The 24,279-nt window shown below is 38.8% G+C and overlaps 2 protein-coding genes across 2 annotated transcripts in view; both read left to right on the top strand.

Annotated features, from left to right (window-relative positions):
• The first annotated feature begins 544 nt into the window (after positions 1–544).
• On the top strand, positions 545–4,530 carry LOC123310421. Its single transcript, XM_044893888.1, has 3 exons — positions 545–585; positions 886–1,208; positions 1,371–4,530. Exons 1-3 carry the CDS (start codon positions 545–547, stop codon positions 4,517–4,519), a joined length of 3,513 nt encoding a protein of 1,170 aa, XP_044749823.1. The 3' UTR covers positions 4,520–4,530.
• A 374-nt stretch (positions 4,531–4,904) lies between these two features.
• The window catches only part of LOC123310513 (mitogen-activated protein kinase kinase kinase 10-like), a 49,485-nt gene continuing 30,110 nt past the window's right edge, over positions 4,905–24,279 (top strand). The window contains exons 1-3 of the mRNA XM_044894009.1: positions 4,905–5,284; positions 6,060–6,291; positions 8,212–8,782. Coding sequence (XP_044749944.1) covers positions 6,091–6,291; positions 8,212–8,782 — 772 coding nt within the window. The 5' untranslated portion in view covers positions 4,905–5,284; positions 6,060–6,090. The remainder of the gene's footprint in view (positions 5,285–6,059; positions 6,292–8,211; positions 8,783–24,279) is intronic.

The raw sequence follows: 24,279 nt of genomic DNA on the forward strand, positions 1-24,279 counted from the left end.
TTGTTTTTTTCCCAGCAGGGCATTTATTCAATAGGTTTTAATATACAAGGTGTCCCTGCAAACCGATCTACTTAATAAGATCATTTCCATCCTCACTCCTCGCAAACAACAAATGAGCATGTTTCTGTGTCGCACCCTGTATATCCCAAGAATACGATATTTTGAAATCTAGGATTTGTTTCGCAAGAATTTCAATTAATCCGTTGCATAGTATATACAGGGTGTGAATGAATAGTTGCGAAATTTAAAAGGGGAGGGTTCCTTGATTTTTCACTGGTATTATATGAGTTCCTTGCGAAATAAATTTTAGGGGTGACTTTTGTACCCCTTGCGAATATGGGGGAACATCAACAATTTTTTCTAATTCGTTCTCGCTTTCATAGAATAATAATTGCTTGTCAAGTGCCATCTTCGCGAGCTGTATCTAACGAAAATTGGTCGAAGAATTATAAAGCGTACTGATAAAAAAGAAATATGGGACATATGCCATTGCCTTCGTCTGGGTTCCGATATGGGAATTGAACTGGATCTCGTTGCATACTAGATGGCGCTTGAATACATGATAATACTCAGAAGCAACTACTGGTATTTACTTAGGGTCTGTCAATTCCAAGCGTTTTCCTACGGAGAAGGAGTTGTGTTGTTCTGACGAGGTCTAATGAGACCGAAACCATGGTCAGCATCCACTCTTCTTCGATGGAACATACTTCCTTTCGTTGCTCGATTCTGATCGTTAAACTTGTTGATTATCATGTCAACCGGTGGTTTGCATCTGAATTAATTCTTATTAATGATAATAATAATAAATTTCTCACTTCAAAGTCCCCGCCTCTCGACAATAAATATGTATATATGATCTTCTCACTTGAATATTCTACATTACAGGACCTACAGACAGGAAAATGTACACAAAAACAAGGGACACTCGACCAGAAAACAACGAGGTCATAGAAATGATCAAAACGTTAGAAAAACGACTCCTCTTACATCAACAGAAGAAGAGATCTTCGTATCCAGACCAGCCAAGAACCACACTACGATCGCCACCCAATGCGGAATCGAGATAACTCAGAGCATAAACAACGCCGATGTCTTGAATAAAGTTGACGTTTTCAACGAGCTGCTTCCGCAAATTTCCTCGGTCATAGAGCAGAGCGAGAAAAACATTCAGAAGGCGTTCCAGCAAGTATTGAAACCGTCGAGAGTTGGTAAGCAGAAGGGTTTTTGAAAGAATTTATATTAGAATTTCTGCCTCACACCCGATAAAGGGAAATTTCATAAAAAATCGCTGTATATTTTCGAAAAAAGAAGGAATTGAATGCTGATCAGTATTTCACTTGATCAAAAATTGACTTTCTTTAATTTTTCAGTGCAGGAAAGGGGAGTCAGCCCCATCAAAGATTTTGTTGGAACGTCACCTCATCCTTTCCCTAAAACGCCACCGAATTCCCCACCCAAACATCGCCATCCTCAAAAACCACCTCATGTATCGGAAAATGTGACAGATTCCACACCAACGCCAAATACTTCCAACAGCCCTCCAATTGGCGACCTACTGATCAACATTCAAAATATAAAAGATAGTCGATGTCTGCTCGATGGTTTCCAACATGAACTTACGCAGTTAAGGAAAGATATAGAGAAATGTCGCAAATGCAACGAGGAGAATGGCAAAGATTTGGTGGATAATTATTGCGAGAAACATGTTGTCTACATCCCTCTTCTCAGAGTGGGGGAGGTGGGATCAAAGAGTGATCAGATAAATCTGTTCAGCGTCCTCAGAACTGAAGCTTACATAAAAAAAGAACTGGAGAATCAGATACAGCACATATCTAAACTGGAAAGAAAACTGGCCAGGGCCAAGAAGGGACACGATTCCCTGAAGAGTAAGACCATCGAGAACGAATTAGATTTGGCAAAATCCTACTTCAATAATCTCCTGGTGAAGCAGCAGAACGAGAGGCTGCTCAATGAACAACAGAAAATAATGAAAGACAAGACTGAGCACGTATGCGACACCATCGAAAACTGCGAGAAGTGCTGTTTGAAGGGTCAAATTCACGATTTGCTGAAAAAGGTGAGGGAGAATATCGCCAAGGACATCGAGGATTCGAAACAGCGACTTAAAGTTCAAAAGATGCCGAATATCGACATAAGAAAACCTCTCCAACTGCAGAATATACTCAGCCTGGACATTCCACCGTCTGACCCTCCTCAAGTATCCACCAGAAGTAACTTCGTCTACGAATCCGTCGTGAAAGATCCGGAACTAAGGGATCCACCCCAAACCCACGCTGTCCAAACCAAAATTATGGTCAACCAGAGTACCAGCGTGGAAGCCTCTCACGCGGTCAACAAAAAGACCGGCAAAAAACCCAAAGAATCTCGGCAAAAAGATGTTTCGCCTTCGGAGATGCAAGACTACCACGAGGAAAAACCCGAAAGTCTTTCGGGTTTTTTCGAATCTGAACCCGCCGAATATCCGCCGAGGACGTCTGAAGGACGGGGGATGAAGATGGACAAAACGCCCTCCCAATTGGGGTTCAGACGCAACGCTTGGACTCAGTGCGATTCCAAAACCAGCCTTTTCGAAATAATGTCCAGCGACCATTGGCCGAACACTAAACCATCGGCCATTACACAAACTGTGGCCAGTCGGGATAACAGTTACTACTTGTTCGGCTTCAAGGAGTATCTGATGAAAAGGGATGGTCATGTGACTCGATTACCCAATGCGGTCGACGTCAATTTACAAGTGAGCTTGGATGAGAGCAGCCAGAGCGTCATTGAGTATAGGTCAATTGGCGTCAATACAGACCCCAGCCAGGCAAGGTTATCCAAGAATAAAAGCTGTGAATTCCAAGGAGTTACTGTAGTCATGTGCCCAGAAATCGTGGATGAAACAGCGACCGAAAAAACAGAAGTATCTGAAGACGTCCAAGAAACCCCAAGTGACGTACCAGTTGTGGTGGAAACAAATACTAGCGCGTCAGAATCCAGTCTGAAGAAGAAATCGAGGAGTGTACAGAGGACCCCGTCTCTGAAGAAAATGTTCCTCCCTTCCAGCAAGGTCGATGTGAACCAGCAAGCGGAGTTGGAGCAAGCGATGCAGAACCCTTACGTGGAACCGAAGTACAGGATGAAACGGTTCTCGTTGAATAAACAGGAATCCGACATCGAGGTGAAACAGCAAGGCGGTGACGTTTTCTATAAATCCCTGACGGAGAAAGAGGAACTTCCGGACAGGAGAGCTGCAGCCTCAGTTGAGAATCAACCGACCGAGGCAAAACTCTCCGGGGAGATGCGGACTCCTTCGTATCTGGATAACTTGAAACTTGTGGAGGATAAAGACAGTGAAAACGAGGATCACGATCAAGACACGGAAGAGTTCGTTGATGAGCAGGAAGGTAAAAAAGCCCCAAATGCTGGGAGTTTCATCGACCATCTCGATGATCTCGTACCGAAAACTACAATAGAAAACCTTTACGAGTATATGGAAGACGTTGAGATATCAGAGAAAAGCTACGAAGAAAACAAACAGACAAGTACTGATAAAGAAGAAGACCTCAAAGAGCAAAGTGAAGTGGAAGAATCGAAAAGAACATATCCTAGAGGCAATTTTGATGAAGAAGAAGGGAAACGAGAAGACGAAAACTTGAATCCTATAAAAACAGAACAAGAAGAGGAAAATGATTCGATTCCAAACGAGAAGAACGATGTTGAACATCAAACAAATGCAGAAGAAGCACCAATAGTTGGGAGACAGTTTGCCATTGATCCCCAATTCTTAGGAGAAGAAGAGGAAGAAGAAGAAGAAGAAGAGGTTGATGAGATACCGAAAAACACAGTACTCTCCCTTTTTACACCAACATATAAACTAGTACTGAACAAGAGTAAACACAAGCACAAGTCATCGGATAAAAGCATATTACTGAGGATTCCTCTTCTGGACAGTACCAAATCATTAAAACAAATAGACTTCCCTCAACACAAAGCAGAGGAGAAGTATTTGACCATTCAAGAAAAACCTGAATCCTTTAACAGAATAGCAGAGCTATTCAATAACGATAAATTCATGAGTTCCAGCTCTACCCATACCAAAAGAGATACCACCAACATCACCAATTACATCTTGCACAAACCCACTCCTGATGATGGCAATTTATGTAAATTCCGTTCAGGGCTTCCGAAAGTAGCACAAGAAAGATTGGATTATTTGAAAAAATGTTCGAAAGTCGATAAGTCTTTGGACTCTTCCAGCATGGCATCATCTGAAGGGGAGATAAAATGCCGTTGCAAGAACGTCAGCGATGGAGAACTTCACAGTTGTCCACTTGGGAGGTACAATTTGAAGGATCCTCCATCTGGTATCCATTATAAAGAACATCTCAGTTCTCACCTGGTCTTAGAGAAGCAGAGGAAGCATTACCAGCATTGGGTGACTTATTATGCCACTAAAAAGAGTAAAAATGAATCGAGCTCTAGTTCTGTAGAAAGTGACGCTGTGAATAATAATTAATTTTCGATATACTTTGTCTATTGTTTTATTTATGCCTTTGTTCATCGAGTGTTTAATAAAATTTGTAAGTCACAGTTCACATCCGAATTTATTGAGGGTGTGGTCCGTATATAGCTGAAAATTTCAATTTGATCAAAATGGCCATCTGAAACCTCAGAAATGTCATGTTTCTGTAAATGTCCCTTAAAAACACATTTGAAACACGGATGGCGCTCACATCACTTTAGTCGCTTCGTTTCCTATCCTTTTACTCTATAATCTGCAGTGTTCTGTATCCTCACAGTGTTCTGTAAAGTTACGTCGCGGTTGTGATGATCATTCACGAGATGGCGCCGTCCTTTTTGAAAAAAGATTTCTACCTCATCGGTAATAGACTCTCTCTTTCACTACTTGCATCAAAAACAGCAGTCTGTGGTCGGTGTTGGGAAGAAAAGACGACGAAAATATGGCCGCAAGTAGGATCTGCTGCTGACATTTGAAAACACAAGAAAAGTAAAAAAAAAATGAGATAGAAGTGAGTTCATTTCGATTCAAAACGCGCGTGAATAATAATTCGAAATCCTCGGCGAGAAGTGGGTTTCTGAGAGTTCATATAATTTTTCTGTGAATTGTGCAGTGTTGATTCCTTGACCACCTGGTTCGAAATTGTATTTGTTTTTAGTGTAATTTACCCAGGAAGTGCTATGTGTAGGATTTCTTCTAGTGGAATCATTTCCTATGGCACAGAAGGAATAGACTTTGATGTTTTCCCGAGATTCGGAATAGGTAACAATTCTGTTTATTTACTATTCACATCTGAATTTTGACATTTGGGAAAATTCTACTATTTCCTGAATATTTTGAAGAAACACACAAATCCCACTCGAATTCCTAATACCTATATCTAGTATTTTACTTTCTTTTATTGCTCAAATTTCAAATCATATTACAATATTTATGTATGTGTTTATCAGATGAATTTATTTACTTATATAGGTATATAAACTTGGAATTCCGGAGAAAATCAATGATTTTTTTCATATCTATAGATATACTAATTAACTACTAACTTAATATATCAACATAAAATTCAGCTATTGATAAACATTTCGTGTTTTTAGGTGAAATACTTTGGATAATCATCATTACAATGAAATTACTTTGATAGAATTTTGATTGATGCTCCAGTCTAGTTTCTCCCTGTATAATTACTGAAGATTACTAAATCAAGGACTCATCCTTCAAGGATATATTTCATTCATCTTAATGCAATTTTAATATAAATAACTTAATTGTAGAATGTAGAAACAAAAATTGGCTGCAGATTTTTCCCCAAGTGAAAATTATTTGAAATTGTCTCCATTCTGGAATTGAATTTTTCTCCTATGAGTACTGGGGAATTTCTTTTTGTTATTTGTTTGATCATGAACTGTAAATTATCAGAAACAATGCAGATACGATGATCACCATAAGTAATCTATGATTATGTAATCCCAAATGCAAAAGCCTCTTTGTGATTCAGTTTGTTCATATTTGATAACAGATTTATTTTCAATTCCAGCCAATTTGACATTGTATCCGACTTTTGACGGATGCCTCCCGTAGACCTGTGCCTAGTGCCGAAGAGGTCCATGGAATCGTTCCATCGCAATGGGAGCACTTTCAGCAGTACAAACACCTCATCCGAAAGGCCGCATAGGGGGCCACACCTATACAAGTTGGGTACAGCTCTTTATGATTATGATGCGCAAGGGGAGGATGAACTCACACTTCGTAAGGGACAAATTGTTGAGGTGAGGCATTTTTCGAAGATACCCTCTTCGCAGTTAACATCTCATTCGTATTCGAAGTATTTATCTTTGTGAGAATTGTTCACACTGATAACAAATAAGCTGTATTTGTTCTGGCTTAACTTACTCAATTATCTATGCACATTTCCATATATTGGGCATTGACGTCCGTCCAGTCGGATTGGAGATTAGTTTCTGTAGAGGGCAATAGATGGCTCTGTAAAAGCAAACTGCTAGAACTGACCAGGACAGAGCTGTGGAAGTTCTCCAGAAAAATGTCAGAACTCCTCAGAGAAAAATCTCTAAGTTTAATAAATCTTGAAATTAGCAACGAACTGATTTAAAATTTGGCACTTGTATCAACTTTTTCAACTGCATTTCTGAGTACGAGTAGGTAATCACTGCTATCAAATCATCCTGTACATGAAATCTATAAATACTGCCTGGATAAACAATATACACTGCGCAAAAAAATTAACGCACATTCTGAAAATCTCAATTTCAATGAAAGTTAACTATACATTGACTTTATAACTTATTTTTTATGTTCTCTCGGGAAGGTTTTGAACGAAACAAGACATATTAAATGGAAGAAAAATTCAGGATTTCACCGAATCTTATGTGAAAGAAGAGAAATGAACAATTTTCAAAATACTGAAATGCTGATAAATGATTTAATACTTGGTATTTCCACCCCTTGCGTTAATTACAGCTCTGCAACGACGGTTCATACTCAAAATGAGTGATCTTAAAATGTTCTGATCTAAACCTTCCCAGATTTCTCCGAGTTGGATTCCTAAGCCATTAAGAGTAGCTGGATGATTTTCTGAACTTATCAGCCTTCTATTGAGGTTGTCCCAAACCTGCTCAATCGGATTGAGATATGGACTTCTTGCTGGTCATTCCATTCGAGAGACATGAACCTCTTCAAGGTACTGCTGAACGATGCGCGCGAACGATAGGGTCTGGCAGAATCTAGACTCATTTGTGAAGAGAACTCTATCCCAATCGGCCTCTTCCAATGGATATGCTCTCTCGCAAAATCCAAACGCGCCCTTCGATGGGCTGGGGTAAGAGCTGGGCGTCTTGCCGCGACACGAGGCCTTAAATCATATTGAGGCGATTTCTTATTGTCTGAGTGTTAATTTGGACCTCATGAGTTTGCTCAAGCAGAATTTGAAGGAGGCGAGCGGTTGCAAACCGTTGTCTCAACGAAGAAACTCTCAAGTAACGTTCTTGAATGGCAGTTGTTACCCGTGGTCTACCCTGTCCTGGTCTTCGGACATTCATACCCGTCTCCCTGAATCGCTGCAACATTCTGGATACACTTGTATGGGAAGCTCCAAACCTTTCTGCAATTCTTGTGTATGTCCACCCTTCTTCTCGCAAAACTACCGCTTGGGCACATTCCTCTTGGGTCAAATTGCGTGTTTCGCGTTGCATAGCGATCGAGTGTAGAAAATCAAACGAAAGAAAAACTATTGATCACTAGAATTGATCGAGAACAACTGATTTTAGAATGGAGCCAATACATTCAAAATCTGATAATATCATCTTTTTCCAATCCTGCTGGGAAAAAACATCTGTATTGAAGAAAATCGTTGAAAGTGGATTACATATGCATGCATAATTCTGATAAAAATAATTATCATTGAGAACACCTTCAGTTGTAGAATGAATTTGAGATTTCCATAATATGCGTTAATTTTTTTGCGCAGTGTATATGTGCAAGTCAAAGTTTCAGCCTGTGTACTTAGGCTCGGGGGTCGTTCCTACGCTACTGGTTCTTAGGTCTTGCGACCTAATTACTAGCGACCGATAGAAGTTATGAGCGGTAGTTGGCAGCTTCTAGTCTAGCTCGATTTTCTAATTTTATGGTGTGAGCTTCTGGTAACTGTTGCTTTATCAGCGTTTTATTTGCAGGTCCTGTCCGAGGACGCGAAGATCTCGGGCGACGAGGGTTGGTGGACGGGGAAGATCGACGACAAAGTCGGCATATTCCCGTCCAACTTCGTCTCCTACGACGATCCGATAAGCGCCATGAACACCATCATGTCCGACATCCACCCCATCAAGATAGACTTCTCCGAACTGGAGCTCGAGGAGGTGATCGGCGTCGGCGGTTTTGGTAAGGTGTACAGGGGCGTGTGGGGGGACCGCGGCGGCGGCAGGGAGGTGGCGGTCAAGGCGGCGCGGCAGGACTCCGACGCCGACATAAACGCGGTCGTGGAGAACGTGCTTAAGGAGGCGAAACTGTTCTGTCTGCTCGAACACGAGAACATAGTGTCGCTGGAGGGCGTGTGCCTGCAGGAGCCGAACCTGTGCCTGGTGCTGGAATACTGCAGGGGCGGCTCGTTGAACAGGGTGCTGGCCGGCAGGAAGATCAGGCCGGACGTGCTGGTCGATTGGGCCATCCAGATCGCCAGGGGGATGGATTACCTGCACTGCGGCGCGCCGATTTCGCTGATTCACAGGGACCTGAAGAGTTCGAATGGTGAGTGTTGTTGGTCTTTTGAAAGCGTCGAGATCTGTTTGGGGCGATGGTGGCCAATCAGATGAGACTCAAGGTCTACTATTTACTGACGAAATCCTCCGAGTATAAAACTTTCAGAATATTTAATTAAATAGTAATAGAGGCATCTGTCTATTCGTCGTATTAATTACAATCGCTGCTGCGGTTGGCCACCCCTGGTTTAGAGTTATCTATGGTGATAAATCCATATCTCCGAGTTCATTTGTCAACTGTCAACCCCCAGCAAGTGTCAATATCTTGTCTTCGGAGGGTAGGTTACCCATCATACACTTGCGCGCGAAATTTGAATTTGGATTATGGATCTTGATTTTCCCAGTTTCCTAGGCAACTTTTTCGAATATTTCTTCCTTTAAAACATTCTACAGAGTTTGAAGAAGGTTTCAAAGAAAAAATCATTAAAATCGGTTCAGCCGTTTTCACATCATGTGACGACAACGCAAAACAGGGCTCTAGTTTCATTTATAAAATTGTACCAAGGACGAAAAACTGTCTATTACAGCTTGCAAATTGATAGCCGATGCTAGCAAATAGGCGAGACAATAGACAGCTTTTCGTCGATTTCTATATACCATTATGAAAGTGAATACTTCCCTGTTTGCTGACCTCGGCTACTTCGCCGTAGTATTATATAGAATTCTCCTCAATTTGGGTTATCACAGCATATGCAAGTTTAAACTGAATAATTATGAGTCCCATTCACGAATTTTTCAAATGGACTGCGGAAACTATTCGAAATCATTCTTCGAATATGAGGTTTTAAAATTTAAATCGCTTCGTTTCTAGTTTACGGTTTGGCAACAGCGCCTAATAGAAAATGAAAAGAAGGATGGCTTGTTTATAAAATAACAGCTATTGATTTACAGCCATCCAAAGGCGCTTACTCACTGGCGAGCCTCAACAGCAACCGGCCATAAATATCCCATAAAACTTTACGACCTTCCTCGTTCGTCGCAGACTTCATAGACAGCCATCTTTGTCTATCTCATCTAGATAGGGTATTTGTTGTCCTTAAGTGTCAACTCATATTTCAGTCGATGTTGCCAACTTGTGCAATAGAAACGAAACGCTTTAAATTTTAAATACCCACTTTTATTTTTCATTTTTAAGTACTTAAGATTTTTTTTTTTTTTTGGAAAACGGTCGAAATGGTTATTTCAAAATGTGACATTTCATAGATATCTCATAAAAAATACATAATTTTCGTCAGAAGGAGTATTCCCTATTATCTCAGCTCTGGAGGGATGGTTCCGACATCCATATCGCTATCACTATCTATTCGTTCTTAATTCACTCATGAAAACTAGCGAATTCAATTTTTCAAAGCAAGTATTTTTCGTCCACAGACACTTTTTGACCCCAAACTTTTTTCTTCCGCCGTCGTCACTATGATACGAGATGGATGATTGAGTACATTTCGTTAACCTACGATTAAATGAAAACTCAAGTGTATTAAAAAAAAGAAAACTCAAGTGTATTAAAAACTGTCATTTGCTTTTGACGAATTAATTCTTTAGGAAATCGGTTAGATTCAACGAGTGAGTTAAGAACGTGGTTTGAATTTAATTTTTCATAATAATCAAGAATGCCTAGTGATAGTTATATGGATTAGTACCATCCTTGCAGAGCTGCGGGAATAGGGAATACTCCTTCTGACGAAAATGATGTATTTTTTATGAAATGTCTTTGAAACGTCACATTTTGAAATAACCATTTCAACCGTTTCCCAAAAAAATTATTTTAAGCACTTAAAAATGAAAAATACAAACGGGTTTTTAAAATTTAAAGCGTTTCATTTCGATTGCACAAGTAGGCAACATCGACTGAAATATGCCTTGATAATAAAGGACAACAAATACATTATCAAGATGAGATAGACAAAGATGGCTGTCTATGAAGTCTGCGATGAACGAGGAAGGTCGTGAAATTTTATGAGATTTTTATGGCCGGTTGCAGTTGAGGCTCGCCAGTAAGTACGCGCCTGTAAATCAACAGCTGTTATTTTATAAACAAGCTGATCGGACATTGTTCTTTTCATTGTCTAGTAGGCGCTGTTGCCAAATCGTGAACTCGAAACCAAGCGATTTAAATTTTAAAACCCCATATTTGAAGATTGATTTTGAATAGTTTCCGCGGTGCATTTGAAAAAATCATGAATTAAACTCATAATTATTTTGTTTAAACTTGCATATGCAGTGATAACGCAAATTGAGGAGAATTCCCTATTGGCAACTACGGCGACGTGGCCGAGGCCTGCAAACAGGTGATTACTGACTACTATAAGTCATATGGGTCGACGAAAAAATGTAATATGCATTTCGGCAAAAAACTGTCAATTGTCTCGCATGTTTGCTAGCCTCGGCCGCGTCTCGGCTATCAATTTGCAGGCTATAACGGACAGATTTTTATCGGGGCCGTAACAGTTTTTCCTCGACATAATGACCGCGGTTCAGTGTCAGATGACCGACGTGATTGCTTATTACGCTTCCACTAGAGCAGATTGAAATGCATCGAATTTCCGATGATTATCGCAACAAAATATAAACGTTACCGAGAATTGTTTTATCTCGCTCCGCAATATATAGTGTAGTAGAGTAGTCGAGTATCGGTCGTTATCATTATTCCCGGTTCGTATTTCATTACGCAGCCTTCTGGGTAAATAACTTTCTCACAATAAAATCGAACTATAATCGAAGTTTCCGAAAACGGGAACTCCTACTTGGCGCTCTCGTAATATTTCAAATTAGCGGCGACATAAACATAACCTGATTTACCATAAAAGTCGCCTCATTAGAATACACAAGGAGAATTTGTGCCAAATCTATCGCCGTACCATTAGTGCTCTTACTTTGTTAGTTAACTAGGTTTAAATATGAAATTTGTCGATGCCTATAACCTATTATAGAACTCATTATAGTGGCTATGCATGCCGAGACTTGTATACAGAGTGGGACATTCAAAACTACGAAACAGCGTCTCAGTAGTTCGGCAGAATCGAATAATGTATAAACACTCGGAAACGTCGGTTTTCGGTTACAGGATGGTAACTTTTAAGATCATTTTCAAAACCGCATCGTTTCAACCCTTAGTTTTACAACCCCATTCCCTTTATTTTGGATAGGGAAGATGGGGTAAGTGAAACCCCATTCGAGAGGCCTTTCTATTCTGAGTTCAGCATATTTAGTTTTTTCCATTCAATCCAGTCGTTTTCGAAATACTCACGTTTGAATTTTAAACAATGTTGGTCTTCCCTACAAGCTTGCATTGTGAATCAATCGAATTTTCACGCATTTATTCAGCTATTTCGATGATTGATCTTCACTGGTTTTTTATAATGGATTCATTGAAAAAAATTCAATGTGCTGAACTTGAATAGAAAGCCTTTCAAATGAGGTATCACTTACCCCATCTTTCCTATTCAAAATATAAGGGTTGAAGTGATACAACCCGGTGTGAGTCTTTGACTCGTAAAAATATTTCAACAGTAGGTTCTTGAGGTTAAAAGAAATACTTTTTTCTTATACCATTTTTTCTGATTCGGACCTGATAAAAAGATAGAGCCATTTTAAGTTTTCATAATGAGCTATGCCACCCCTGGAGAAACAAAAATCCTTTCAGAATAACAAGCTAAATCTGTGACACTACACATCTGTGGATCTTTTGAACGGAGTTGCATTCAGCCAAATTACCCAATTTTCCACAGATATTTTTTTATTTTTGAACATCAAAAATATGAAGAATACATTTATTTCACAAAACGATCAAATATTCATTAGATAGCGTCCAACTTAGTTTCAAGAGTTGGGTTCTTTGAATTTTTGGTATTTTTATGATAAGTAATGGTCATAGTGAGAAAACTGGAAGACGTGGGTGATATCTTTTATTCGAAAAAGATTCATCAAATAAATGAAAAACTATATTCCGGAATTCATTTCATTCGATAAAACCGTTTGTGAGATAGAATTAAAAATAAATTTTTTTGATGGTTTTTCAACAGCCTGTATCTTTTAAACCGAGAAGATTCGGAAAAAATGGTATGGGAAGATAGTGTTCCTTTCAACATGAAGAATCTACAGTTGAAATATTTGTACGGGTCAAAGACTCACCCTGTATAAGTCGGTTCTGTCGACCTACAGAGCCCCTGTTCTATAGAAGTGAGAAAGCAATAATAATAAGGAAGAAATTGAAAAATTGCTTCTCAGATGCCTTCTTTGAAGGGATGTTTCTAAGCACGAGCAGTCCAAAAAAAAATTTCATTTGGAAGTCACACATTATTTTTTGACCAAGAATCACCCCTCGCAACTATGTGGAGTTTTTTCTGATAAATATTGGATTTTTGTACATAATTGCGTATAAGAGTAAGGCAGACTCTGTAAATACATCAGAACCACTCGCAATAATACTCCTCGGCAGCAGAAATCCTCGCGTGGCGAAATTAAAATTCTAATCTTGTTGCTTTTCGCGGTAGGATTCGCATTTTCTCGTCAATAAGGATACCACCAGGTTCATCGACACGCGTACGGTCTTTGTGAAGAGCCGAAAGGCCTACCTAGCTTAGCTAGTGCCGCCGCGCGCTCTCTTCCATCGGTGGAAATTCCACCGTCCTAGCTCGTCGTGAAAAATCGACCGTACAAGTTTCTCGTTCTTAATTGATTCGATTCATTTTCTGGAATCGTTCGTGTCTATTCGAGCGGAAGGATCGCTTCAGCTTCTGCCGTTAGGTCAGGAATTCCATTTCTCGCTTTGCCTTATCGATTACTTTTCAAGGGTCGCACAGAAATTTCGGATAGTCTCATTTATGGATGATATGACGAAGAAAATTATACGCAGATGTTTCTAGAGATATAGGTCAGAATTCTGAGTTACGAGCCTAAGTGACAAGTCGGAATTCTGAGATACAAGTCGTTATTTTGATACACAAATCAGAATTTCCAGTTACAAGTCAGAAAAATCTGAATTGCAAGTGGGATTTCTGAGATACAAGTCGGAATTCTCAGATACAAGTCAGAATTCTGAGTTACAAGTCGGAATTCTTGGACAAAAGTCAGAATTCTGAGTTGTGAGTCGAAATTCTGAGATATAAGTCAGAATATCGAGTGATAAGTCAGAATATCGAGTGATAAGTCAGAATATCGAGTGATAAGTCAGAATATTGAGTGATAAGTCGTCATTTTCTGAGTTACAAGTCAGAATTCTGAATTGCAAGTCGTAATTCTGACAAAGCAGTTGGAATTCTGAGTTGCGAGTAGAAATTTGGAGATAAAAGTCAGCATTCTGAATTACAAGTCGAAATTCTTAGATACAAGTCAGAATTCTAAGTTGCGAGTCGAGATTTGGAGATACCAAGTCAAAATTTCGAGTGTAAAGTGGGAATTCTGCTTTACAGGTCATCATTTTGATACACAAATCAGAATTTCTAGTTATAAGTCGGAAGAATTCTGAGATACAAGTCAGAATTCTGAATTGCAAGTCGTAATTCTGAGAAAGCAGTTGGAATTCTGGGTTGCGAGCTGAAATTTGGAGATACAAGTCAGCATTCTGAATTGCAAGTGGAAATTCTTAGATACAAGTCGGAATTCTGAGTTGCGAGTCGAAATTTTGAGATTCGAGTCAGAATTTCGAGTGAAAAGTGGTAATATTGTTTTACAGGTTGTTATTTTGATATACAAATCAGAATTTCTAGTTACAAGTCGGAGGAATTCTGAGGTACAATTCAGAATTCTGAATTTCAAGTGGTCATTCTGAGAGAGCAGTTGGAATTCTGAGTTGCGAGTCGAAGTTTGGAGATACAAGTCAGCATTCTGAATTGCAAGTCGAAATTCTTAGATACAAGTCAGAATTCTGAGTTGCGAGTCGAAATTTTGAGATACAAGTCAGTATTTCGAGTGAAACGTGGGAATTCTGCTTTACAGGTCGTCATTTTGATATACAAATCAGAATTTCTAGTTATAAGTAGAGATACAAGTCAGAATTCTGAATTTCAAGTCGTAATTCTGAGAAAGCAGTTGGAATTTTGAGTTGTGAGTCGAAATTTGGAGATACAAGTCAGCATTCTGAATTACCAGTCGAAATTCTTAGATACAAGTCAGAATTCTGAGTTGCGAGTCGAAATTTGGCGATACCAAGTCAGAATTTCGAGTGAAAAGTGAGAATTCTGCTTTACAGGTCATCATTTTGATACACAAATCAGAATTTCTAGTTATAAGTCGGAGGAATTCTGGGATACAAGTCAGAATTCTGAATTTCAAGTCGTAATTCTGAGAGAGCAGTTGGAATTCCGAGTTGCGAGTCGAAATTTGGAGATACAAGTCAGAATTCTGAATTTCAAGTCGTAATTCTGAGAGAGCAGTTGGAATTCTGAGTTGCGAGTCGAAATTTTGAGATGCAAGTCAGAATTTCGAGTGAAAAGTGGGAATTTTGTTTTACAGGTCGTCATTTTGATACACAAATCAGAATTTCTAGTTATAAGTCGGAAGAATTCTGAGATACAAGTCAGAATTCTGAATTTCAAGTCGTAATTCTGAGAAAGCAGATGATATTCTGAGTTGCGAGTCGAAATTTGGAGATACATGTCATAATTTCGAGAGAAAAGTGGGAATTCTGCTTTACAGGTCGTTATTTTGATGCAAAAATCTGAATTTCTAGTTACATGTCGGAGTAAATCTGAGATACAAGTCAAAATTCTGAATTGCAAGTGGAAATTCGGAGACAAAAGTCGGAATTCTGAGATACAAGAAATCTTAATTTCAAGTGGGAATTCTGAGATAGCAGTTGGAATTCTCAGATACAAGTCAGAATTTTGAGTTACAAGCCGGAATTCTTAGACACAAGTCAGAATTCTGAGTTGCGAGTCGAAATTCTGAGATATAGGTCAGAATATCGAGTGACAAGTCATAATTTTGAGATAAAAGTTGTAATTTTGATATATAAATCGGAATTTCTAGTTTGAGGTAGCAGTTGGAATTTTCACATGTCAGAATTCTGAAGAGCCCAATTCGAAATATTGAGATAGAAGGGAAAATTCTTCGATTCAAGTCTGAATTCTGAGATACAAGTCGGAATTCTGAGGTACAAGTCAATATTCTGAATTGAAAGTCGGAATTCAGAGATACAAGTCAAAATTCAGAGGGCGAGTCAAAATTCTGAGACACAAGACTCGGAACTCGTAAAGCTCCCTCTGGAGTGTTTTTATGAACGCCTAAATTCAGTTTTCATTATCGCAAAAAGTAAAAGGACATTCCTCTTCAAATCACGTGTTCAAAGGAATTGGGGACGCATACGGAAAGTTGCAACAACTCGTTGAAACGCAGCTAAGTCAAATTCATTCGTTCAGAGTCGGGGCATATTTGCCAACCGCTAGGCGTTTTTAATTTTGTCTCAAATTTCCCATCGCCGAGAAGGTACGCCGGTAGAATGTGCGAAATGGTCTTTACAATAATAATAAAACGGGTAATATCCGTATAGAAGACATTTCCGAATTCGTTCCAGAAATCACAATCGATGATATACGACCTTTTCTCGTTGCCTCCAACTTTTTTGTTCGAAACGCCTGCCTTTAATGGCGTATAAACTCCTCCAATGGCAATAAATGAGTGATAAATTATACTCGGTATATATTATATACGTGATATAATATGAACGGTAATGCCCTAGTCCGTGAAATCGTCGTATTACTTTAATGGCGGGCCCATAAGAGGTAATTTCGTCGAGATTTGCAGGAGAAAGCGCTTCATTTTTGGTTGCCCATATAAAATTTAATGGATCGGCCGAAAAAAATAGTAAAACGGACAATCTTACGGCCGTAGTTTGAGCGATTTATTCGCCACTTTGATGTGGAATGCAGTTCCATAAGGCTGTCGGGAATTTGCGATGGCTTATTCGCGCGGTTCATTTTTCTTGCTATTTTTTTCACGAGAAGAGTTATTTTCCAATTGTAATTTTCGAATTTTGAGCCGAAAAAGACTCAAACGATTGGGCTCACGATGAATTTTCCCCCTAAAGTATGTTCAGACCTCTGAAACTTCCAGTAATACCGTAAACAGCCTATCCTTTTTTTTTTATTTCATACGGCATCTATTTCTCACGGGGTTTTTGAGAAATGTTTATCTATCTCACTGATTAGAACAATAACAACAATTCAAGCTCGTGCAGTATCGTAACAGGCATTTCATTTTCAACTAATTATGTATATCAATCGAATTTAGAAGGTCGATATGATAAAAGTTCACATAGAAGGATGTGTGTAATGCCAATTGTGTTCTTAGTCATGTTTATCTAGAGCTTATTGGCGCTTATGATTGTCCAGCGATACTGGCAAAGAATGAATCATTTGACGCAAAAGAGAAATAAGAAATCTACAAGTCGCGATATTTTTCTGAGCCGACTGACTATCTTTTCGTCCGATCTGTCTTAAAAAACGTAATAATATGGATTTCACAAATACCAAGGCCGAAGACACTACTCTTCGCTTTCGATGGGGGTACTACCCACCCCTCTCTGTGATCGGTGATAACCCTACTTCTGTCAAATTGACGACTGACGTAGATTTGTTTACTTTTGTGTTTGGTAAACGATGCAGCGAACGACTTCCTGGAAAAAATGTATCCGCTGCTTGCGTTTTGCTACTGGTTGCCAAATCTGACGCTACTGGTTCAGTCAGAGGGTGCATGGATGAGAAGAAGCGAGGGACGTGGCAGCCTCAGGTCATGTAGCAATGGATCCGACCTTTAGTACTAGGAAATTGTCCGATGCACAATCATGAGAATCCTTGAACAACATAAATTCCATCCTTATAAGATACGATTGGTTCAGGAACTGAATGAGGATGATCCAGATCAGTGTTTTGGTGGGTATGTATGGAAATCACATAATCGATACTTTTTTTCATACCCGCTAATGTCACTGGCCAAATTGAATTAGATCTATTGGTTAAAGCTTTTTATCCAGCCCTCGTGCAAGTATTGGAGAATGCAGAAGACCATCAAACGATCATTTTCCAACAGAATGGCGCACTACCTCACTTCGTTTAATCAGTGCGTCAGTTCTTAGATGAAAATTTTCCTCAAGCCTGGATTGGAAGAAGGTGACATACTCGGTGGCCACCCAGATCACCTGATCTGGTTCCACTGGACTTTTTTCCACGGGGTCACCTGAAATCCAAGATTTACGATACCCAGCCTGAGTCATTGGATGATTTTCGAACTCGGATCATTAATGAATGCCGTTAAATTGAACCAGAAATCGTGAATCGTTTACAGCCAAACATATATCACTGCATTTAATAAACAAATCACAGAAGCAAGTACTCTTTCACTATTTTACTTGTCATTTCGTTATCGATGGAAATTTTGAAACGAAATTTCAGGATCAGATAGTCCTAGATGGGATCTTCAACATGAGGTATGGCAACACCCTTCATCCCTATTCAAAATAAAAGGGTTCTGCTCACCCCCGTTAGGGGGTTGCAGTTACGGAAATACGAAGAACTGAAAAGTTGTTCCCCTTCGAATAAGAAATTGACAGGTCTGAGCGATTTTCCACATTTTCGATTTTAAAGCCGGAAAATCGGGGTTTTCCTTGGACCACACTGTATATCGATTATGTAAAAAATTACCTATTACTCCGAACCTGAGTGGTTCGATATTTCATCGCCGTATTCAACCATCAAAAATATTGGGCGAAGTTCGACTAAGTTTTCCACTTGAAGCTATATCGAGAGATATCAGAAGAATCGAACGCATATGAATTATTACAGTGCGCTCCTCGACAAACGGAGGGTGCATAGTGCAATTCCATCATTGTTCCATATCGATTTACCGAATTATGTTTCGTTTCGAACTTATACGATACCTTGAAAATGTCGAACGTTTGATGATGTAAGTTGGTATGTATGATAATTTGAGTCGTCACGAAAATTTACACGGTATAAGTCATTGGTTGGCACAAATTTACAAGGTTTGTAGTGCGATTAACCGACTGATTATTATACATTCATAAGACATTACAATTGTGCACGGAAAGTTTCCTAACTTTTTCCATGTGTGTGTTGCAAGTTATCAGCTTGGGAATTATAGTATATTGTTTTAGGAACGGCGATTGTACTTCATTGAATCATCTTGTCATTGTTTGTTTTGAAAAGAATATCCCTAGCGATGTCAAGCATGCGTTTCAAAAAGCTCTTCTCGAGTTGCAGGGCGTTTCTGAAAAATTACTGTTTCAAATATCGATACGAAAAGTATCCCGCTATGGACAAATCTGCCACTAAAAAACTGGGTTGAAAAATATGGAGTGTCCCATTTAAAAATCACCGACTCTCCTCTAAATCTATGAAACCGTAATCAATTTCTATGATCCGTTAAGAGTCTCACATGAAACATAAAAATTACTGAAGAAAATTTGTTGGAACTTTTCGAATATCCCAAAGTGCTTGATTTTGGCTGTTTCTGGTACTTCCAGACTAGAAAAGTAGGTTAAAACTTTGAAAGGAGTCCTAGGCTCGATTTTCGTGAAAAGTCCATTAGTGGAAACCGTTTCACGATATCTTTGGTTGTCTTGTCGAATTTTGATATTTTGTTGATTTCGAAAATGTGAAATAACTTCTTTATTTCGAAAATATCTGAAAACCACAAAATTTTTCTACAGGCACTTTTTCACTGAGAATACGATACTATATTAAATTTTTTTTTTGATCTCCTGTAGTAAGGGTGGAAAAAAAAAATCTTCTTTATTTTAAATACGGAAGGTATAATATATTTTCTTGATCTTATGTTATACAAAAAATATTGCTTTTCAAAAATGTCGATATATTCTATACTCAAGGCAAAATCACCATTTTAGTGAAATTCCCATTTTTGATAGGATTCTATGATACGATTTAAAACTTTCCATTCATAGAATTTCATTTGTTAGCTGAAACATAACTTCAATAAATTCCCGTAATTCATGTTACACTCAATTTGAATAAATCTCGAGCAGAAATTTAAAATTGAGTACTATGATTCTGTAAACAATTCGACATCTTTTTCTAACATAATTCATTGTATTCAACAGTATAACGCGAGAAACAGCTCTGATGGCTTTCCTGACTCCTCTGCTCTAAACCCTAAACCACTGACTGAAAATTTTAACATAAGAGAAAAACAAAACGATTTAGGTCTGCTGATCTTGCTGGCCAGGCAAAAGGACCATAGGTTTCCATCCACCGGTTGCCTGTATCTAATGCAATGCTTTTTTTTGGAAATACTCTAGAGCAAAAAATGTATTATAATGTATTGAAGTTCTTTATGTCCTTTTCATAGAATAATGTATGTGAGCCTCAATAGTAATACAGGGTGAGTCTTTGACAGTAGATTCTTGAGGTCAAAAGAAACACGTTTTTCCTATACCAATTTTTCTGATTCGGCCCTGATAAGAAGATATAGCCAGTTTAAGTTTTCATAATGAGCTGTGCCACCACTGAAAAATCAAAATTACCTTCAGAATAACTAGCTAAATCTGTGACTATACATCTGTGGATCTTTTAAACAGAGTTGTATTCAGCCAAAGTACACCCTGTATAGCCATTTTGAGTTTTCATCATGAGTTGTGCTACTTCTGGAAAAACAAAATTACGTAATTTTTCAAATTTTTCAGATAATTTTTAATCATCAAATTACTCGAAAACGGCGCATTATACGAGAAAATATGAAGATTACTTTTATTTTACAAAACGTTCAAATATTCATTAGATAGCATCCAATTTAGTTTCATGAGTTGGGTTCTTTGAATTTTTGGTATTTTGTGGTACGTAATGGTCATAATGAGAAAACTGGAGGACGTGAGTTATATTTTGTGGTCGAAAAAGATTAATCAAATAAATGAAAAACTATAGTCTGAAATTCATTTCATTCGATAAAACCATATGTGAGATAAAACTGAAAATAACATTTTTTATGGTTAGTCAACAGCCTGTATCTTACCCAGCCGATCTAGAAGTACCAGGAACAGCCTAAATCGAGCAATTTGGGATACCCTGTACAAAAGATCGGCATTGAAGTATATTCATGGATTTCTGGAGGAAATGATCACGGTCTGCTGGAGTTGAAGAGGTGTCCCACGTCGGAAAATAATAATTTTCCCACGACCCAACCGTCTATGACGACCCGGGAGAAATAACCCCCCGAAGGACCAGACTCGCTTTTCCAAATTTGGCCGGCCACCCGATCAACAACAAAGACTTTTGATATTGCGCTGATTCTACCTGAGGAAAATAACTCTCGGAACTTTATGCACCGTCCACATAAATCAGAGTGTCGTCGACTCCGTTCATTATCATTAAAATTCTGAAAAAGGGGTACCACGTGGGAAGCGTTTCGCAAAAATCTGCGCGGAGGTAGCCTCGACGTTGTTATTGACTGAATTCTCGAAAGGGTGTTTTTTTCACGACACCGGCGATTTAGGTTAGGTACCTGCGCCAGAGACGCCTTCTATTATCATACATTTCAATAATTTAACACAGTTAATGGGTAAGTAGGCGGTGTTTGCGCTGATTCTCGAAAGAAATCATTTATGTTAACTCAACGGGAGTGTGTAACGAAGAGATGATACGTAGGACGTCCTAGGTAAGTCGCATTCTTCTGATGGTACGTCCTTTTTCAACCACAACATCGTATCTCAGTTGGCACGGACTTTTTGGGGAAGATTTCTAAGTTGATGGGACAAGGGGTTAGACCCCCCTAAAATGACCTATTTGCTACTCTGTCTAAAAATCAGGATCTTCTATTTCTGTCTAAGGATATGGAGTGCATAGAATCTGTTCCGAAGATTCTGGAAAACCAAACAGTTTATGCTTCAATGGAGAATTGCGCTCCAGAGAGCTCTTCGAAGTCAACTCGAAAATGAAAAGTGGAAAAACAAAAAAAATTATTTTCTCCTAAACAGTGTCAGATATTGGGAAGTTTGGTATGAAAATATAGGTTTTCGAACACGCTGAATCTATTGCGAGCATTTTCAGGAGCCTATCTCCCTTCGTTTAGATTTTCATCTTGGAAATGGCATTTTTTCAAAAATTGCAATTTTCAATCTGCGATATCTCCTGTTATATTCGTCTGATCCAATTGGGATTTCCGGTTATATAATCAGCGTTGCCTAGGCTTCCACCCTAGCACAAAAACTCGATTTCGAAAATCTCGATTTTTTGGGTCAAAAATGAGCAAGGGGTTAGACCCCCCTAAAATGACCTATTTGCTACTCTGTCGGAAAATCAGGATGTTCCATTACTATCCTAGGATATGGAGTGCATAGAATTTGTTCCGAAGATTCTGGAAAACCAAGCAGTTGATGCTTCAATAGAGAATTGCGCCCCAGAGAGCTCTTCGAAGTCAACTCGAAAATGAAAAGTGGAAAAACAAAAAATATTATTTTCTCCCAAACAGGGCCAGATATTTGAAATTTTGGTATGAAAATATAGGTTTTCGAACACGCTGAATCTATTGCGAGCATTTTCGGGAGCCTATCTCCCTTCGTTTAGATTTTCATCTTGGAAATGGCATTTTTTCAAAAATTGCAATTTTCAATCTGCGATATCTCCTGTTATATTCGTCTGATCCAAATGGGATTTTCGGTTATATAATCAGCGTTGCCTAGGCTTCCACCCTAGCACAAAAACTCGATTTCGAAAATCTCGATTTTTTGGGTCAAAAATGAGCAAGGGGTTAGACCCCCCTAAAATGACCTATTTGCTACTCTGTCGGAAAATCAGGATGTTCCATTACTATCCTAGGATATGGAGTGCATAGAATTTGTTCCGAAGATTCTGGAAAACCAAACAGTTGATGCTTCAATAGAGAATTGCGCCCCAGAGAGCTCTTCGAAGTCAACTCGAAAATGAAAAGTGGAAAAACAAAAAATATTATTTTCTCCTAAACAGGAAAAGATTTTTGGAATTTTGGTATGAAAATATAGGTTTTTGAACACGCTGAATCTATTGCGAGCATTTTCGGGAGCCTATCTCCCTTCGTTTAGATTTTCATCTTGGAAATGGCATTTTTTCAAAAATTGCAATTTTCAATCTGCGATATCTCCTGTTATATTCGTCTGATCCAATTGGGATTTCCGGTTATATAATCAGCGTTGCCTAGGCTTCCACCCTAGCACAAAAACTCGATGTCGAAAATCTCGATTTTTTGGGTCAAAAATGAGCAAGGGGTTAGACCCCCCCTAAAATGACCTATTTGCTACTCTGTCGGAAAATCAGGATGTTCCATTACTATCCTAGGATATGGTGTGCATAGAATTTGTTCCGAAGATTCTGGAAAACCAAACAGTTGATGTTTCAATAGAGAATTGCGCCCCAGAGAGCTCTTCGAAGTCAACTCGAAACTGAAAAGTGGAAAAACAAAAAATATTATTTTCTCCCAAACAGGGCCAGATATTTGAAATTTTGGTATGAAAATATAGGTTTTCGAACACGCTGAATCTATTGCGAGCATTTTCGGGAGCCTATCTCCCTTCGTTTAGATTTTCATCTTGGAAATGGCATTTTTTCAAAAATTGCAATTTTCAATCTGCGATATCTCCTGTTATATTCGTCTGATCCAATTGGGATTTCCGGTTATATAATCAGCGTTGCCTAGGCTTCCACCCTAGCACAAAAACTCGATTTCGAAAATCTCGATTTTTTGGGTCAAAAATGAGCAAGGGGTTAGACCCCCCTAAAATGACCTATTTGCTACTCTGTCGGAAAATCAGGATGTTCCATTACTATCCTAGGATATGGAGTGCATAGAATTTGTTCCGAAGATTCTGGAAAACCAAACAGTTGATGTTTCAATAGAGAATTGCGCCCCAGAGAGCTCTTCGAAGTCAACTCGAAAATGAAAAGTGGAAAAACAAAAAATATTATTTTCTCCCAAACAGGGCCAGATATTTGAAATTTTGGTATGAAAATATAGGTTTTCGAACACGCTGAATCTATTGCGAGCATTTTCGGGAGCCTATCTCCCTTCATTTAGATTTTCATCTTGGAAATGGCATTTTTTCAAAAATTGCAATTTTCAATCTGCGATATCTCCTGTTATATTCGTCTGATCCAAATGGGATTTCCGGTTATATAATCAGCGTTGCCTAGGCTTCCACCCTAGCACAAAAACTCGATTTCGAAAATCTCGATTTTTTGGGTCAAAAATGAGCAGGGGGTTAGACCCCCCTAAAATGACCTATTTGCTACTCTGTCGGAAAATCAGGATGTTCCATTACTATCCTAGGATATGGAGTGCATAGAATTTGTTCCGAAGATTCTGGAAAACCAAACAGTTGATGCTTCAATAGAGAATTACGCCCCAGAGGGCTCTTCGAAGTCAACTCGAAAATGAAAAGTGGAAAAACAAAAAATATTATTTTCTCCTAAACAGGAAAAGATTTTTGGAATTTTGGTATGAAAATATAGGTTTTCGAACACGCTGAATCTATTGCGAGCATTTTCG

The sequence above is a fragment of the Coccinella septempunctata genome, chromosome 3 (genome assembly GCF_907165205.1).
Source record: "Coccinella septempunctata chromosome 3, icCocSept1.1, whole genome shotgun sequence".
Taxonomy (NCBI): domain Eukaryota; kingdom Metazoa; phylum Arthropoda; class Insecta; order Coleoptera; family Coccinellidae; genus Coccinella; species Coccinella septempunctata.